This window comes from Oncorhynchus mykiss, chromosome 3 (assembly GCF_013265735.2).
Source record: "Oncorhynchus mykiss isolate Arlee chromosome 3, USDA_OmykA_1.1, whole genome shotgun sequence".
Lineage (NCBI taxonomy): Eukaryota > Metazoa > Chordata > Actinopteri > Salmoniformes > Salmonidae > Oncorhynchus > Oncorhynchus mykiss.
In genome coordinates, this window is record NC_048567.1 from 45,868,808 (window position 1) to 45,884,873 (window position 16,066).

Below are 16,066 nucleotides of genomic sequence, written 5' to 3' on the forward strand. Positions count from 1 at the left end.
GTTCTCTCTGCTACCGTACGGCAAGCAGTACCGGAGCTCCAAGTCTAGTCATAGACTGTTCTCTCTGCTACCGTACGGCAAGCAGTACCGGAGCTCCAAGTCAAGTCATAGACTGTTCTCTCTGCTACCGCACGGCAAGCAGTACCGGAGCTCCAAGTCTAGTCATAGACTGTTCTCTCTGCTACTGCACGGCAAGCAGTACCGGAGCTCCAAGTCTGGGTCCAAGATACTTTTTAACAGCTTCTACCCCCAAGCCATAAGGCTCTTGAACATCTAATCAAATGCCTATCCACACTATTTGCAATGCCCCCCTCTTTTACGCTGTGGCTACTGTCTGTTATTAACTATGCATAGTCACTTTAATAACTCTACCAACATGTACATATTACCTCAATTACCTCGACTAACCGGTGCCCCCGCCCATTGACTCTGTACCGGTACCCCTGTATATAGCCTCACTATTGTTATTTTACTGCTGCTCTTTAATTATTTGTTACTGATATTTTTTTTATTTTTTTTATTAAAACTGCGTTGTTTGGTTAAGGGCTTGTAAGTAAGCATTTCACTGTAACCTGTTATATTCGGCGCATGTGACAAATAACATTTGATTTGAACTAGAAACTATTATTTGGACTTCTTAGGCTGTGGAACGAGTTACACACAGTGCTTTTAACATACAATGTTTCCAACGTACAGATTTGACACACATTGACATACTTGATTACATTGTGCATGTACACAGTAATTAGTATTCAAAATGCCCTCAACCTGGTATTTGAAATCAGAACCTCTTGGTTCACAGCATTACAATATTCCTGCTACATAATCATCATGTCTGTGTCAATTACTGATTTCACCTGTACTGCTACACGTTGCACTTCACTGTAAATCTCAGCTCTGTTAAAAGTACACTCAAGAAAAGCTATTATGTTCGTCATAGTGATTCAGGAGTAACATTAAAACAGAGTAATATGCTCCGCCAAACATTAGACAACTATACAGAAAAAACAAGAATCACTTAAATAAGTCCATCAAATCAACGATGAGAGAATAGTCAGGTTAAGTGAAAATTGTCACAGACATGGTCGCGTAGCAGGAAGCTTGGAATGCCATGAACCAAGAGGTTGTGAGTTCAAATCGTAATTAGTGTATGAATGAACATGCGAAATGTATGTCAACGTGTGTCAACTATGTACATTGGAAACATTGTATGTTAAAAGCAGTGTGTGTGTAAACAGTTGCACACCCTTTTCTAGTTAAGCTGCCCTCCAAAAACAATTTAACAAACACCATTTTTGCCAAAGTTTTCTCAAGTTGGAGCTAGGTTTGGGCCAACTAAATGTTTTAGTTCAGGTAACACTTGGACCGAAAAGTTGAGTAAATGAAATAAAGGCTGTGGAACCAGTTACTTAATAATAATTTGTTGAAAGATTATAGATTATAATTTTTTTTTTACGGTGTGGACAAATATGAATGAACATACAAAACATTACGTACCACTGCGAACATTAAAGTCAGGTACTATCCACTTGTTTTTAGGCAATTGCTGTTCTCGGTAATGATCTACCACCGTAATTGCCTTAATCTCTGTTGTGTTAGAACCGATTAGCCCTGAAGTGTTAATTACACAGGGCTTATCCTGATCCTGTGTCAGGCCCTGACACTGATACAATCAAAGTGGAGATGTTGCCTCTTCTCTCCGTTCTAAACTCAGATAAAAGAGGGTGTAATGGCTTTGTTGTATCAGGTAACACCGTGCCACTTTAGATTACACTCTCACGGGTCCACTGGAGGTCAGCTACTGTAGCTAATCGTCTCTCGTGTTTCCTCAATGTAATCTTTTTCATTCACCGTAGTGTGCGTCCGTTGAACACCAGTGTTCAGCCACAATCTTAAACATTCCTCTGGTTGTAAATTGAGGGCTTGAGTGGGTCATATGGCCTTGGACTAGAAATCCAGGGTCCAGGAATGGTCGGAAGAATTGCAATTTTTACCTGAAGCTTACTCCGCAGAAAGCACGACTGGGAGATCTGAAAAGTCATAGTCTATCGATCAATGTTATAATGCATGATGAAAGAAATACTGTATGTGTTGATTGAGAGATCAACAGAGCAGCTGCATTTCGTCAATTTTCGGATTATAGTCAAATCTGTGCGATATAAGGCTATGCATCATTTTTAAGGTGGAATGTGTGTGGTTTTGAGTACGTGTGTTTGCCTGCTTGATGCATGTTTAGGGATTGCTTGGTGTACTCACTGTTCTGTAAGTCTCAAGGTAACCGAATGGATTTCAGAGATGCAACGAGATATGCGCTGTACAAGACTTGAACTTCCCCTGGACTGTGGCACAGGGCAGCAAAATCAATCAACCAAAATGATTCGCACTCATCAGGCTGTGTCACATGTACTGCTGCATAGAGGGGCCCTGGGTTTCCTCGATTCATTTGAACCTGAACGCATGCATCATTGACTCAAAGATTGAGTATTCAAAAAATATTGTCTAATTCCTTGCAAAGCCCCTTCTGGCACCAAGTTATCTCCCAGGCAGGCCTAGGCGTAGGCTGCTGGAGAATTTTTGGGGGGAATTTGTGTCTCCGAGGAAAATAGAAAAATGGTGTTCATTCAAATCAAGATATTTTTTTAAAATATTTTTTCATAACCTCTTCTCTCTTTGTCATGTAAGCGTGTTTTTATTATCTTAGTCAAGGGGCTGGGTCACATGATACAACTGAACAGACTTACTTTTTGATTGTGTTATAACATTTCATTTCACTTCTATGAATGAAATGTCTTCTTTCCAATATAGACACGATGATTGCATTGCTCAGGATAAAGACGAGCGAGCAGGGGCTAAAGACGAGTGAGCCCGAGGGACATTACTGAAACACCTATGACTGTAGCTTGTCTAGACATCGACCTCCTCAGAGATTCTGTGGAGGCTGATTAGTTGTCTACGGTTCGATTTCTCTTTGCATCGTTTTAATCTCCGCCTCTCCAACTGAAACAGTAAACAGGCGTGACTGTTAGACATTTACCCATAATCCCTCTATGGACGCGTCACAAATGGCACCCTATCCCATATATGGGTGATTCAACAGAAGAGGGGTACATTGCTGTCCCACCCCAAAAACAACTATTAAAAAATAACAAATTATGCCTTGGAATGCTTTAATTCATTCCAAGGCCATAACAAACACATTGTTACATTAATATAGTACAAAATCATTGTTTATACACCTATTTCTATTGAGATGTGGCTGTCCCACACCCTGACTCCTAAACTTCATGTTTGAAAATAAAGCACATCTTGATTTATGATCTTTTTGTTTTTACCCCTATTATTTCAATAGAACATGTCGAGTTGTTCTATAATTACATTGAAAGACGCTGTTCTAATCAGTAGTTTTGTTCGTTTTTTAAAGATCCCCCCCCCCCCCCCCAAATAAAAAAAAATGCTGTCCCACCTTTTGATGACACTACCGAAACACACACATTAAAAGACTGCAGAATTAATTAAGTGATGATGCCCGAGAAGCCGGTGTTTGGAGGATATTGGCATGGGTGTTGTTAGGCCCGAGACAAAGTGCCAATATATCCTCCAAACACTGGCTCCGAGATTCATTATCACTTTTATACAACGGGTTATCAACATATTCAAATAATGATTGACATATTTTCATTAAAAACATTATTTTGATACATTTTTTTATACTATTTCATCCTTCCACAATATATAGTCCCGACACAAATCTAGGGTTGCTACCCAAGCCGGCTGGTCATTCGTTCTATCGGTTCGGTTGCCAGAGACACAACCCAGTCATTCAGTCTTTTTGTTCTGTATGTATGGACGCGACCCAGTCGTTCATTCTAAATTTTCCATTGCCATACTGGCTGGCAACGTTCTTATCTCTTGCTTGCTAGCTAGCAACGACGGCTAATTTACAGCCACGTCAAAAAGTGCAGCCAGAATAACAACAGTAGCTGCATTTGCTTTTGTTTAAGCTGTTTTATATTGACATTACCATTGGATACATCCATAACAATGAGCTAATGTGGCACGATTTCACCTGGCATAGAATATTTGCTCTTTAGTCAGGACACTGTTGTTCAGAGGAGCTAGCCAACAACACAGCTAACACAATCGTCCCAACCACTGACACTTTCATTACTATAGGACAGCTGGAGATCGAATTTCAATATTGAAACAATGTTACAAATGTCGGAGAGACAGACAGCAAGGTTTATACAAATCTCTGCTGTTGAAAATGAAATGTTAGTCTAAAAGAAACGTGAGACAATGTCGAGATCAAGTTTATAAATTGCTTGGCTGGGCTGATGAGACAGTGAATTGCGCAGTCAGATAGAGCAGAGTAAATAGGCATTTTAACGTCATAGATTTAGCCGGTGGTAACTTGTGGAATAGACACCGGCTGGAATGTTGTTTTAATCAATCAGCATTCAGGATTAGACCCACCAGTTGTATAATGTGCCTTAAGCCACACCCCTACAAATATCACCAGGTGATGGGATCGCACCTCTCTCCAGCATGGTTGGTAGTCTATGTGCAAACATTTTAGAGAAAATTAGTGAGAAAAATTGGTAAATCTTCATGTATTTTTAAGAAATGTCACTAGCGAACATCTAATATTTCAATAAATATGTAAAGTATGGTTTTGGGTAGGGGTGTGAACGTTTAAATGTTAAAACGTTAAATGAAACTGGGATCCTTAACGTTAAGAAAAATGCCTGCCTATACTGTGCTCTCTCCGTCCCTCGCTAGATCGCTATGAAAGATGCGTGTGTTCTCGGAAGTACAGCAACTGATCAGTCTCCTCCTTTTAAAAAAAAATACTGAATCTTAAGAGTCGATTCCTAGTTGAAGATGGGATTTCTTTCTACGAAATGTTTTAGTAGGTCACAGTATTTAACTAACTTTGAAATTCTTTAAAATGGTGGAAGCCCTCAATTGCAATGTCCATACTTAAATGGGTCATATCCATCAAGAGTCCTCTATTTATCTCTTATGATTGACACTTGATTTTTAGTCCGTAATGGGTCTGCGGTCAAACGACCACCCCTCATCACTGTCAAACGCTCCCTAAAACACTTCAGTGAGCAGGCCTTTCTAATCGATCTGGCCAGGGTATCCTGGAAGGATATTCGCCTCATTCCGTCAGTAGAGGATGCCTGGTTATTCTTTAAAAGTGCTTTCCTCACCATCTTAAATAAGCATGCCCCATTCAAAAAACTTTGAACCAGGAACAGATATAGCCCTTGGTTCACTCCAGACCTGACTGCCCTTGACCAGCACAAAAACATCCTGTGTCGTTCCGCATTAGCATTGGATAGCCCCCGCGATATGCAACTTTTAAGGGAAGTTAGGAACCAATATACACAGGCAGTTAGGAAAGCTAAGACTAGCTTTTTCATACAGAAATGTGCATCCTGTAGCACAAACTCCAAAAAGTTCTGTGACACTGTAAATGCCATGGCGAATAAGAGCACCACCTCCCAGCTGCCCACTGCACTGAGGATAGGAAACACTGTCACCACCGATAAATCCACGATAATTGAGAATTTCAATAAGCATGGCTGGCCATGCTTTTCACCTGGCTACCCCTACCCTGGTCAGCAGCCCTGCTCCCCCCATAGCAAATTGCCCAAGCCTCCCCCATTTTTCCTTCAACCAAATCCAGATAGCTGATGTTCTGAAAGCGTTGCTGGGTTAGACAATCTGGATCCTCTCTTTTTTTTCCACCTTTATTTAACCAGGTAGGCTAGTTGAAGTTCTCATTTACAACTGCGACCTGGCCAAGATAAAGCATAGCAGTGTGAACAGACAACAACACAGAGTTACACATGGAGTAAACAATAAACAAGTCAATTACACAGTAGAAAAAAGAAAAAAAGAGTCTATATACATTGTGTGCAAAAGGCATGAGGAGGTAGGCGAATAATTACAATTTTTCAGATTAACACTGGAGTGATAAATGATCAGATGATCATGTGCAGGTAGAGATACTGGTGTGCAAAAGAGCAGAAACGTAAATAAATAAAAACAGTATGGGGATGAGGTAGGTAAATTGGTGGGCTATTTACCGATGGACTATGTACAGCTGCAGCGATCGGTTAGCTGCTCAGATAGCAGATGTTTAAAGTTGGTGAGGGAGATAAAAGTCTCCAACTTCAGCGATTTTTGCAATTCGTTCCAGTCACAGGCAGCAGAGAACTGGAAGGAAAGGATGGCCAAATGAGGTGTTGGCTTTAGGAATGATCAGTGAGATACACCTGCTGGAGCGCGTGCTACGGGTGTTGCCATCGTGACCAGTGAACTGAGATAAGGCGGAGCTTTACCTAGCATGGACTTGTAGATGACCTGGAGCCAGTGGGTCTGGCGACGAATATGTAGCGAGGGCCAGCCAACTAGAGCATACAGGTCGCAGTGGTGGGTGGTATAGGGTGCTTTAGTAACAAAACGGATGGCACTGTGATAAACTGCATCCAGTTTGCTGAGTAGAGTATTGGAAGCTATTTTGTAGATGACATCGCTGAAGTCGAAGATCGGTAGGATAGTCAGTTTTACGAGGGTAAGTTTGGCGGCAGGAGTGAAGGAGGCTTTTAGATTGGAGATGTTTGATATGAGTCTGGAAGGAAAGTTTACAGTCTAGCCAGACACGTAGGTACTTATAGATGTCCACATATTCTAGGTCGGAACCATCCAGTGTGGTGATGCTAGTCGGGCGTGCGGGTGCAGGCAGCGAACGGTTGAAAAGCATGCATTTGGTTTTACTAGCGTTTAAGAGCAGTTGGAGGCCACGGAAGGAGTGTTGTATGGCATTGAAGCTCGTTTGGAGGTTAGATAGCATAGTGTCCAAGGAAGGGCCAGAAGTATACAGAATGGTGTCGTCTGCGTAGAGGTGGATCAGGGAATCGCCCGCAGCAAGAGCAACATCATTGATATATACAGAGAAAAGAGTCGGCCCGAGAATTGAACCCTGTGGCACCCCCATAGAGACTGCCAGAGGACCGGACAACATGCCCAACATGCCCTCTGCTGCCTCCTGTAGTCCACGATTAGCTCCTTCATTTAGTTGACGCTGAGGGAGAGATTATTTTTACTCCGCCAGGGCTTTCACCTCCTCCCTGTAGGCTGTTTCATTGTTGTTGGTAATCAGGCCTACCACTGTTGTCGTCAGCAAACTTGATGATTTGAGTTGGAGACGTGCGTGGCCACACAGTCATAGGTGAACAGGGAGTACAGGAGGGGTCTGATCACGCACCCATGTGGGGCTTCCGTGTTTGAGGATCAGTGTCGTGGAGGTGTTGTTGCCAACCTTCACCAATTGGAGTCGGCCCGCCAGGAAGTAAAGGACCCTTTTGCACAGGGAGGGGTTCAGACCCAGGGTCCCGAGCTTAGTGATGAGCTTGGAGGGCATTATGGTGTTGAAGGCTGAGCTGTAGTCGATGAACAACATTATTTTAATGTTTAATTTTAATTTTTAATGACTTATTTTAACCCGGGATGAGTTTTTTCAACATTATGAGGAGTCAATGAGCTATAGTGTCGGAGTGTAAAATTATGCAGCCGTTGCAGTGTAATTCAACTCAATTCAGTGGAATGAAAAAACGTGCCAATCCTCTGCTGTGGTTGTGGATGGTCATTATTTCAACTTACTTGTCAACGCAATTGTAAGTAAGGTCAACAACTAATAGCAAGGTTTTCACTTTGACATTTACTTAATTATAGAGTAATAGCCTATATATGTTAAACCAGTGTTATTACACATTTGTGTGAATTTTAACACCATTTTGAGTCAAATTAATTTTTAAAATGTGACACTACCTGTAGAGTAACTTTAACTCTATGTAGACTGGGACCAAATGTTATCTGAAACAGTGTTGAATTCAACTCTATTGGAGTTAAATTAACACTTTTATTTTTTACTGTGCAGGGCAGCAGTGAAAATGCAGAAATAAACAGAAAGACATTTATTGATTGTGATATTTATGTGTATCATATTTGATATGGTTTCAATTAAGTAAGCACTTAAGTTCCTAATTAAGTTCCTAATGTGACGCCTGGTCACTACCGAAACGCCTGATATTTTGCCACAGAGACAAAGTGACAATTGAACCATCTAACGAACATAACTAATTAGATGCATAAGTTATTCAATGAATCAATAGGTTTCAGATTCTGTCACGCCCTGACCTCAGAGATCCTTATTTATTCTCTATGTTTGCTTAGGTCAGGGTGTGACTCGGGTGGGAGAATCTATGTTTTCTATATCTTTGTTGTTTTTGCCGAGTGTGGTTCCCAGTCAGAGGGATCAGTTGTCTCTGATTGGGGATCATATATAAGTTGTGATTTTCCGTTTGTGTTTTTGGGGAGTTATTTTCTGTTTAGCTGTTTTGTTGCCTGACAGAACTGTGCGCTTTCGTTTTTTCTACTTTGTTATTTTGTTGCGGTGTTCAGTTGATTAAAAATCATGAACGCCCTACCACGCTGCACCTTGGTCCCCTTCTTCCACCCACGAGAGTCGTTACAGATTCATAAAATCAACATTGAACCTTTTATAGAGAATAATAGAGATTATATTTCTATAAATGAAATTGAAAGGTTTTGAAAATCTGGTTAAAAATCATGTTTTTTCCTATTTTGTAAATGTTGTCTGCAAATAACGTTTAATAAATGTATCTGTAATAGAAGGTTCATCAAAATGATCACTACTGTGCATTGTTCTCGCTTTGCTGCAACTATCACTATGTTTCGGTAGTGACAAATTTAGTGGCTTGGAGTTCGGTACATTATTTCAAATATGCAATACAAACAAAGTGTGTGAGTAGTAGATAGAAACAAGGAGGTTGGTGGCACCTTAATTGCGGAGGACGGGCTCGTGTCAAGGGCTGCAGCGGAATAAGTGGAATGGTATCAAATACATGCCATTCCATTAGCTCCGTTTTAGCCATTGTTATGAGCCGTCCTCCCCTCAGCAGCCTCCACTGGTAGATATGTCTATCTGACATACAGTGTGTTGTAAGACGTGCTTAAAGTTTTGGAGAAATAGGATACAAATGTGAGAAAAAAAAACATTTAACCCCACAATTTGCATCACTTCTGTAGAATGGCCCATATTCACTGAGATTACAACACATTAAGAACACTTGCTCTTTTAATGACACATACTGACCCAGTGAATCCAGGTGAAAGATATGATCCCTTACTGATGTCACTAGTTAAATAAACTTCTCAGATGAAGGGGAGGAGACATGTTAAAGAAGGAATTTTTAAGCCTTGAGGCAATTGAGACGTGGATTGTGTGTGCCATTCAGAGGGTGAACGCAACTCAACATTAGGAAGGTGTTCTTAATGTTTCGTGCACTCAGTGGACCCTGGTCGAAAGTAGTGCACTATAAAGGGAATATTGTGCTATTTAGGACGCAGCCTATATGAAGCAGACATGACTGGCCTGTCTAAGAGAAGTCTCAACAGAAGTTATTGAGTTAGTCAGCTCTGTCCCTTCTGTACGCTCAATTGTCCTGGGAGGAGAACATTTGTTCCCCCCCCCCCCCCCCCCCCAGATCTATTACAGCCTAAACCTGAGATGAAACAGGGATGGTGTGGGATGGGGAATGGCCTTCACAATGCACACGACAGGCAGGCAGGCAGGCAGGGAAGGGCTTTATTGGAGCAGTATGTGAGGAGAACTGTGTGTTCAGGTGCTGGTCCAAGCTGGGCTGGGGCTGAGGCTGGGTCTGGGCTGGCAGGGAGACGCCACACACACAGAACCGGCCTGTATGGAGCCATCAGTGGGTGTGCAGACGGACAGCTGGTATTAATATCACCGGGTGCTGGTCTGAAGGGCCCTCGCACGGCACCGATTCCGTTTCACTAGATTTAATGAATCCCATTCACTGAATCATGCGATATGGAATTGGCACAGGGCTAAGCGGTGACGACACGCTCATGTCTTCCAGCTCCAGAAAATAAATGTCATTCATTTCAGCTTCGACACAATGGACTGCTAACTGCCTACCTCCTCTTCTCCCCCATAGCAGCTAGGAACACTGCATAGACGTGTTGTATTTTCCAAAGCAACAAAGGACAATACAAATTAGAATGATGTTGTGGTCCCTAAGATAAAGACAGAGGATCCCTCTGGGCTAGAGTGGTAAACTCCCCTACTACACAAATAGTCCTGCAGCTGTGTCCTAGCCCCCCCACCCCCCCACCCCATCTCAGATACCAGTGGTATCAGCACGGTATGTGACCTGGGTCACTGTTCTGTTCACTCCTCTGATGATACCCCTGTGTGTGTGTGTGTGTGTGTGTGTGTGTGTGTGTGTGTGTGTGTGTGTGTGTGTGTGTGTGTGTGTGTGTGTGTGTGTGTGTGTGTGTGTGCGCGTGTGCGCGCGTGCGTGTCTTTCAGACATCCGGGAGACAGCGTTTGTGTACGCCATCACAGCGGCTGGGGTGACCCACACGGTGACTCAGGCCTGCAGTATGGGGGAGCTGCTGCAGTGTGGCTGTGAGGCGACCAGGAGCAGGGCTCCCCCCCGGCCTGCCTCCTCCTCCACCACCACCTCTGGCGAGGGAGTCAAGTGGGAGTGGGGCGGCTGCGGAGACGACGTGGAGTTTGGCTACGAGAAGTCCAAGCAGTTCATGGATGCCAAGAGGAAAAAGGGCAAGAGTGACATCAGGACGTTGATCGATCTCCACAACAACGAAGCAGGACGACTGGTAGTGAATTAACTTTTATTTTTTTAATAAGAATTGCAGGACTCCTTTTGTACTTTTTAATCCTTTATTACAAAGGGTAGAGATAGAAAGGAAATGAAGCTGAAAGGGCCCCTTGCTGCCAGCGGTACAATGTACAGTACACATGCTCCAGAGGCAGCAGCTTAGAACACTAGACCATCCCAGGCTGTGAATGACCTTTTTATAATTCCCTCCAAACACACTCCAAATCTCCTATCTTTTATTTTACCTGTGCTGATTTAAGCAAAAGTACAAGCAAGCATACATGTGAAATGTTTTTTCTATTATGCTCACTATCATCAAGTGAAATTCTTTAATTTATTTGTATGGCTTTTTTTTTTAAACAAAATTCGGTCTAAGTGCTGAAAGTATTCAATATTTAGCTGAATGTTCCTCTTTTTATCCAATGCATCATCCAAGACAGCCTCTAGCTGTAGTTCTGTAACAATGTAAACTGATATTTTAACCAGAATCATATTTCGGATAAAATAAAACAAGTGTGAGCCTCAGTTTGTTTTCAAGGCTTTAAGGCAAGTAGCTGCTACTTTTTCTCCTTGTAAAACTTTTACTTTTTCAGGTCTTTGTTAAGGACTCAATACAGTACATGTATGTTAAAAATGTCAAATATTGGATTCACAATGGCCTCCTTGTTGAGAGGAAGAGAGGAGCATTGCACTCAGTTAGGAGGTTGTCTGCTCTTTTGAGAAGCCAATTACAGGTTATTGCTTTGAATTTCCTGGGACTTTGCTCACCCCTGTCAGTATTGCTTCATCACAGTATGTTACATTGGCACACAAGCCAAAACCTTTCCCAAGGGGTCAGAGACAGGTAAATGGGGAGGAGTGGCTATGTAGTTGGGCCAATTATAGTCTCCGGAAGACAGGTTTTTGAATGAAACAACAAGAAGAAAAAGGTTGCACACATGTAGAAAAACAACAAAGTGAGGTTAAAGACTTAGGAGCTTAGAACTCTGCATGCAAAATGGGTTAATTACCTCAATTGTAACTCAATGATCTCTGTTCTGATGTCAAGGCCTGTGAGCTCTGGGAAGGCCAGAGGCCGGTTGCGGGTGGGGGAAGGGATACATTCCTTCTGAATAGTGTCTGCTTTAATCTCACCTATCTATCTCTGTGTCTTTACTACAGGCGGTGAGGAATTATATGAGGACTGAATGTAAATGTCATGGCCTGTCCGGGTCTTGCACACTCCGGACCTGCTGGAAAAAGATGCCTCACTTTCGCGAGGTGGGTGATCGCCTCCTAGAGCGGTTCAATGGCGCTTCCAAGGTGATGGGAGGCAATGATGGCAAGACCCTGGTTCCCGTAGGCCAGAACATCAAGCCTCCGAACAAACAGGACCTGATCTACTCGGCCGAGTCGCCCGACTTCTGCTCGCCCAATAGGAAGACGGGCTCGCTGGGCACGCGGGGCCGCATGTGCAACAGCACAGCCATGGACGTGAGCGGCTGTGACCTGCTGTGCTGTGAGCGTGGCTACCGAGACGAGACGGTGGTGTTCGAGGAGAACTGCCTCTGCCGCTTCCACTGGTGCTGCGTGGTGCAGTGTAAGAAGTGCTCGGTGAGGAAAGAGCTCAGTCTCTGTCACTAGCATTACCATAGTGAAGCTGGGTTGGCTTCAGGCCTGGCCTCTTCTGCCTCACACGAAAGATGCACTGAGATCATGCTCCCACAGTTCAATTCAGGAGCACGCTGAGAGATTAGTATCTTATCTAGGATCATCTTGGACAGACAGCTGCGGTAACTCTTCTCTCAAGCTGTAGAACAGTCCAGAATGGCCGCTACTCCAGTGCTCACCACATAGAGCTCTATGACCCAGAAACGGAGGCTCTTTTAGGCTCTTTTTCTAGAAACCCACTGGAGGAACTTACCCAACAACTGTTCCAGCTCTCCAGAGTGGAATATTGAAGGTCACATCTAAGGTTAAAAGTTCAAATTCAGCTCCGAGAACGCTCTAGAACAGAACGGTTCGGTCCCATCTCATAGAAGACCATCAGACAGCTTGGTACCATTCTCAGTCGTCGGTACGGAGGTCGTTGCCTCTAAAGCAGTGGTTCCCAAACGTGTTTGCGCAGTGACCCACCTCAAGCCTTTCGCCATTGAAAATGGACACGCACAACGTGGAATACAGGTATCAAGCACAAAACGTATGAAAAAGGGAAATCTGGGGATTAGTTTGTTTGGAGGACGAACCCCATCACGTTTCATGGTGAGGAGCTGAACTGACACCCGAGACTATTATTTATGGACATTTTATGACAAGACTACTCATAGTGATAAGGTGAGGAACGTGCCTAACGTCTCTCTCTGAAAAGCACTTTGGACATGGGAGCTATCTCTGTGAACCATATGTTACATTGGTTGTTGTTTGAGTAGTTTGCAAATGGAGAAACGTGTTACAACTTTCTTTGTTTTTTCGTTCGAGGTGCAGTATCGAGAAAGTATAATATTATGTTTATCTGTTTAATATACAGGGCTTTTGTAATGCACTTTCAATTAAAGCATTTGCTGCGTGTAGATTTGTTACATATAAGTCATGTTGTGCAGAATGGCCATTCCACAATCACATACAATGCTGACAATGAATCCATCCATTTGTCTCTTTGATAAGTCAACTCGCTGAAGTGAGTTGGACGTCAGGAAGACCATTTCTTTTGACTCTCTGCCTACGTTCTTCGGAATAGGCAGATCAGATCTCTGCTTATTTTTTAAATTTTTTTTTTTGGGGGGGGGGGGACAAAACCTATCTTCACCGTCATTAATGATTACAATTACTTACGAAGCGTGTTGTACCCAAACGCGCTGTACATTTTCACTTTTTACGTGTATAGGTCGAAGGTATTCAAGTGTACTGTGTCTTACCCTTCCTTTAGAGTATGATTTTGTTGCTACTTACCTTTCAGGGATCTGTAAGATCTTTTGTTGGGCAAAAGAGAGAGAGAGAGAGAGTACAATGAGGGATGACATCGCTACAATTTATTGCCAATATGCCATGGTTTATGACCAGATTATTCCTTGCCAGAGGGTTCATCGTTAATATTGTTACCATGACAGTGGATACACACTGCACAGGATTACTCTGTCCTCGGAGCTACTAGTCCTGTCTGTGGAGTCAGCACCATTCAATTTTTAATTTACCTAAATGTAGTTTTTGTACAAAAGCATATCACGTTAAGGGATAAAAACTTGGTATAGTGGAACTATTCTGACTGAGCTCTGCAACAATATTAGGCATTCTTCACATGGTAGAGTGGTCAACTATTCTGACTGAGCTCTGCAACAATATCAGGCATTCTTTACATAAGCAGTAGAATTGGCCACTTTACCATGTTACGTTTGGGTTGCAGTCTACCAAATCAGGAAATCAGACCAAATGTGGCTATTCCTATGTGAGACACACTCAGTGGCCAGTTTATTAGGTACGCCTTGTTCACGAAAATGGTTCGCTCCTACAGAGAGTGAGTCACGTGGCTATGGCTTGCTATATCAAGCAGGCAGACGGGCATTGAGGCATTCAGTTACTGTTCGATTGAACGTTAGAATGGGCAAGACGAGTGACCTAAGCGACGTTGAGTGTGGCATGATCATTGGTGCCAGGCACACCAGTTCCAGTACCTCGGAAATTGCCGGCCTCCTGGGTTTTTCACGCACAACAGTGTCTAGCGTTTACTGAGAATGGTGTGACAAACAAAAAAAACATCCAGTCAGTGTCAGCCCTGTTGGGGAAAATAGCTTGTTGATGAGAAAGGTCGAAGGAGAATGACAAGAATCGTGCAAGCTAACAGGGGGGGCCACAAACAGACAAATACCGGTGCAGTAGAACAGTGGTGTGCAGAACAGCATCACGCAGCGTACAACTTGTCACGGATAGGCTATTGCAGTAGATTCCACTCCTATCAGTCAAAAACTACAAGAAGCGGCTCCAGTGTGCATGCGATCACCAACACTGGACAACTGAGGGTGGAAAAACATTGCCTGTTCCGACGAATCCCGTTTCCTGTTGAGTCGTCAGGATTTGCCATAAGCATTATGAGTCCATGGTCCATCCTGCCTGGTGTTAACGGTATATGCTGGTGGCGGTGGTGTGATCGTGTGATGGTGTGTGAAATGTTTTCCTAGCGACGTTTGAACACCACACCTTGTAGAATCCACGCTGTTCTGGAGGCAAAGGGGGAGGGGGGGGGGTCTGACCCAGTACTAGATGGGTGTACCTAAAAAACTGGCCATTATATTTCCCCCATAGAACAACTTTAGGACTTGTTGGGCTGCCAGGAGTTTTCCGATGTTACTGCATGTATGTTTAAACAGCCCTTGTCAAAATGGAAGACAGCTGCTTTGACGGTTTGATTCAAGGCAAGACCCAATTTCCAAGTTTTGAAAACATCATTTTGTCAGGGCATGTTGAATGATCTAAAGAGAAGTCGTCAGCATTTGTTTGGGTTCAGAGACAGGATTTTGACTTCCATAATTGCTTGTTCATTGATTAAACTTTTGTATTCTACAAAGTTAGTTTCATATCCATTTTGTTATTTTCCAGTTACAGTATGTGTAGAAATTGGAATGAATTGACAAGTGAGCTTCTGCATTTACTATACAAATAAAAAGTCAACTGTTCTCTCTACTCTTGATTTTTGGGGTATTTCATTTTTAAAATATTTTTGTTGTATTTGATGTGAACTACATCAACTAACTTTTTTAGACCAAGATAAAGCAGAGGTTTAGATTCATTACCCTTGTATAAACTGGTAGACTTATAGAAACGTATGTCACTTTTTCCTTCCATTGACCTTCAACACATCGTGTAAGTGTTATTCTAACTGGTTGACTTCATACTGGGTCAGGGTTGAGGGTTTCACCTCACTCCCAATGACCATTCTCGAAAAGATATTTTCGACACTTCTGCTTCAACTATATCCTTTTGCCACTCAGCAACAAAGGTGTTGTTTTTAGTTATTTATGGTGTTGGAGGGGGGAAAAAACTCCCGCTGTATTAGTTTGAGCCTTGCAAGTCGACACAAGTTCATATTATCCAGGAATTCACATTGCAGCAGAGCCAGCAGTGTTGAAGGCAGAGGTAGGCCACAGACATGGAGAGCGCCCGAGGCGCTCTCTCCTCAAGCTGCCACGGCTCAGCAATGGTAAAGTCAGAGAAACTGCATAGACAGTGGATAGATTTATAGAAGCTCTGGTATTAATGTGGCTGCCTCTCTCGCTCTCCCTGCCGTGTTTCAATGAAGAGGTTGTACTTTTCCATATGTCCCCCTCCAAACAGTGCCCCGAGGAATGCGGTGT

At 43.0% G+C, this 16,066-nt stretch overlaps 1 protein-coding gene across 1 annotated transcript in view; it reads left to right on the forward strand.

The window, feature by feature from the left end:
• LOC110504149 (protein Wnt-6-like) overlaps positions 1 to 15,387 on the forward strand; it is a 32,013-nt gene extending 16,626 nt beyond the window's left edge. The window contains exons 3-4 of the mRNA XM_036974278.1: positions 10,430 to 10,740; positions 11,904 to 15,387. Coding sequence (XP_036830173.1) covers positions 10,430 to 10,740; positions 11,904 to 12,365 — 773 coding nt within the window. The 3' untranslated portion in view covers positions 12,366 to 15,387. The remainder of the gene's footprint in view (positions 1 to 10,429; positions 10,741 to 11,903) is intronic.
• Positions 15,388 to 16,066: the final 679 nt, after the last annotated feature.